We start from the raw sequence: 2,018 nt of genomic DNA, 5'->3' as shown, positions 1-2,018 counted from the left end.
TGAAAAGAGAAGTTAAAACAACTTATTTTCTACATATACATGATAATGCTACATATGATAGAGGTTGTCATGACACGTGTAAATTTATGTGGCATGTCAATGAATCCGTGATGACAGCAATTAGTGACTAACACAATAGGAACTCAAATGCTTGAACAAACTCTTCTGAAATAAAAAAGTTGATAAAATAATAAAGTTAGACTACCTTTAAATCAATATAACGGAATTCAAAAATAATAAAAATTATAAATTTAAAAATAATTAAAATATTATTTTATTATTTTATCAAATTCCTTACTTTAGACGATTTTTTTCTATCAAATGCTAATTACGAAATGTCATGGAATAAATTAATTCATGCCTACCATGTCGAGAATCAAATTGAAGTTTTACTCGTCATTTTTTGCATTCTTCTATCCTCGTCTGTTTTCCTTTTCTTGTCTTTTTTTTCTTTTTTTTTTTTTCTTGTTTTAGTTTTGTTATGATGTTAACATCCACCTAAGTGTTGCTCCATATCCATTTAATTACTAAACTGTGAAAAATTTGATAACAGGAAAGATAGTGACAATGTCATAAAACTCCTGAATGCCATCAAGAAAATAAAGGAAGAATATGAATCCATTAAGAGACCGAAACTGGAAATAGAGATCACACCTCAAAAGCAAGAACAACCTCAATCAGAAATATCAAAAACACCAAAAACACCAAGAACACCAAGTCAAAAGAAAACATTTATGAGAAGTCTTTCAAGTATTTCCTTAACCAATAGAATAAGGCAAGACGAAGCGATCATGTCTCCATCTATCCACAGAAGATCAAAATCGGCAGGCATAGATTCATTGCAAATGGAAGTAGAACTTGATGATATGAGCGACTATGATTCAGCAGAAGAGATAAGTGAATGGGAATTTGATGATGTTGAGCAAGATCATCACACCAGAAGTTGACCCACAAGGAAATTATACCCAAAATGAAAAACAATTTTTTGCGACAAGTTTCTATCTAATTAATGGTTGAGGTTTAGTCACAAGTTTTAGCTAATGTAAAAAGGTATGAAGAAAGTAGAACCATTTTGTCTCTTGAGAAGTAGATTTGTTGTGTAGGATTTATATAGTAACTCAGATTTGGGACACAATATACTGTTGAGAAATACTGCTTAAATAGTGAAATTTGTGTTTGTACCATATTCAATCATGAAATGTAGATGCTAGTCATGAATCTCGTGTATCTTCTTGGACAAACACTTAATTTACTAGAGAGAGAGAGAGAGAGACGTCCTTTTGATTTTAATGCTAGTTTGCAAATGTTGATAAATAGGTCTTAACTATTTTGTACGTCCGTAATACTAGAGACAACAATCTATAAACAATAAAAAAAAATAAACAATTAGAGTTTATTTGGGTGAGTTTCTAAAAAAAGATTTTTTTTAAAAACATCTTATAGAAAAGTAAAAGAAATTTTATGCTTGAATATCTTATACAAACAGATCTTTTTATTTATCAATTATATTTGGGTATAACCATATAAAAGTATTTTTTATTTATTCATTACATGAAAAATATCTTTTTTTTTTAAAAAATCTTTAAAAAAAAGATGTAAATTGTAATTTTTGAAAAAAGATATTTTTTTATTTTTCTAGTGTTTTTATTTTTACTGCTAAAAATTTACCAAATATACTAAAAAAAAAATCTTTTTTTATTAAAAAAATATATATTTTTTATCAACTTAATATCGCCTAAATAAACACTTAATAGCACAATCATCTATCTATCTTTGTTATGTAAAAGTTGATATCAAATTATTGTGAAATAAACTTATATCCTATAATTACTTTCCATTGTGCTATGTTAACTATTTTAAATAGGTGACAATTATTAAAAAACTCTCTCACTATTGATTCATCTCATCCATGTTAAATATGTGGCATACTCACTTGTATTTTGCATTTTCTTTCTTTACCAAAAAAAAAATATCCCTTAATCATTATCCTTAATTAATTGAATTTAATATGCATCATT

The 2,018-nt window shown here is 26.9% G+C and overlaps 1 protein-coding gene across 1 annotated transcript in view; it reads left to right on the top strand.

Annotated features, from left to right (window-relative positions):
* The window catches only part of LOC107627139 (myosin-3-like), a 17,478-nt gene extending 16,294 nt beyond the window's left edge, over window positions 1-1,184 (top strand). Inside the window, exon 18 of the mRNA XM_021115763.1 lies at window positions 554-1,184. Coding sequence (XP_020971422.1) covers window positions 554-947 — 394 coding nt within the window. The 3' untranslated portion in view covers window positions 948-1,184. The remainder of the gene's footprint in view (window positions 1-553) is intronic.

Source organism: Arachis ipaensis, chromosome B02 (genome assembly GCF_000816755.2).
Source record: "Arachis ipaensis cultivar K30076 chromosome B02, Araip1.1, whole genome shotgun sequence".
Lineage (NCBI taxonomy): Eukaryota > Viridiplantae > Streptophyta > Magnoliopsida > Fabales > Fabaceae > Arachis > Arachis ipaensis.
The sequence above is the reverse complement of the archived record's forward strand: the minus strand, read 5'-3'. Positions and strand labels throughout refer to the sequence as shown.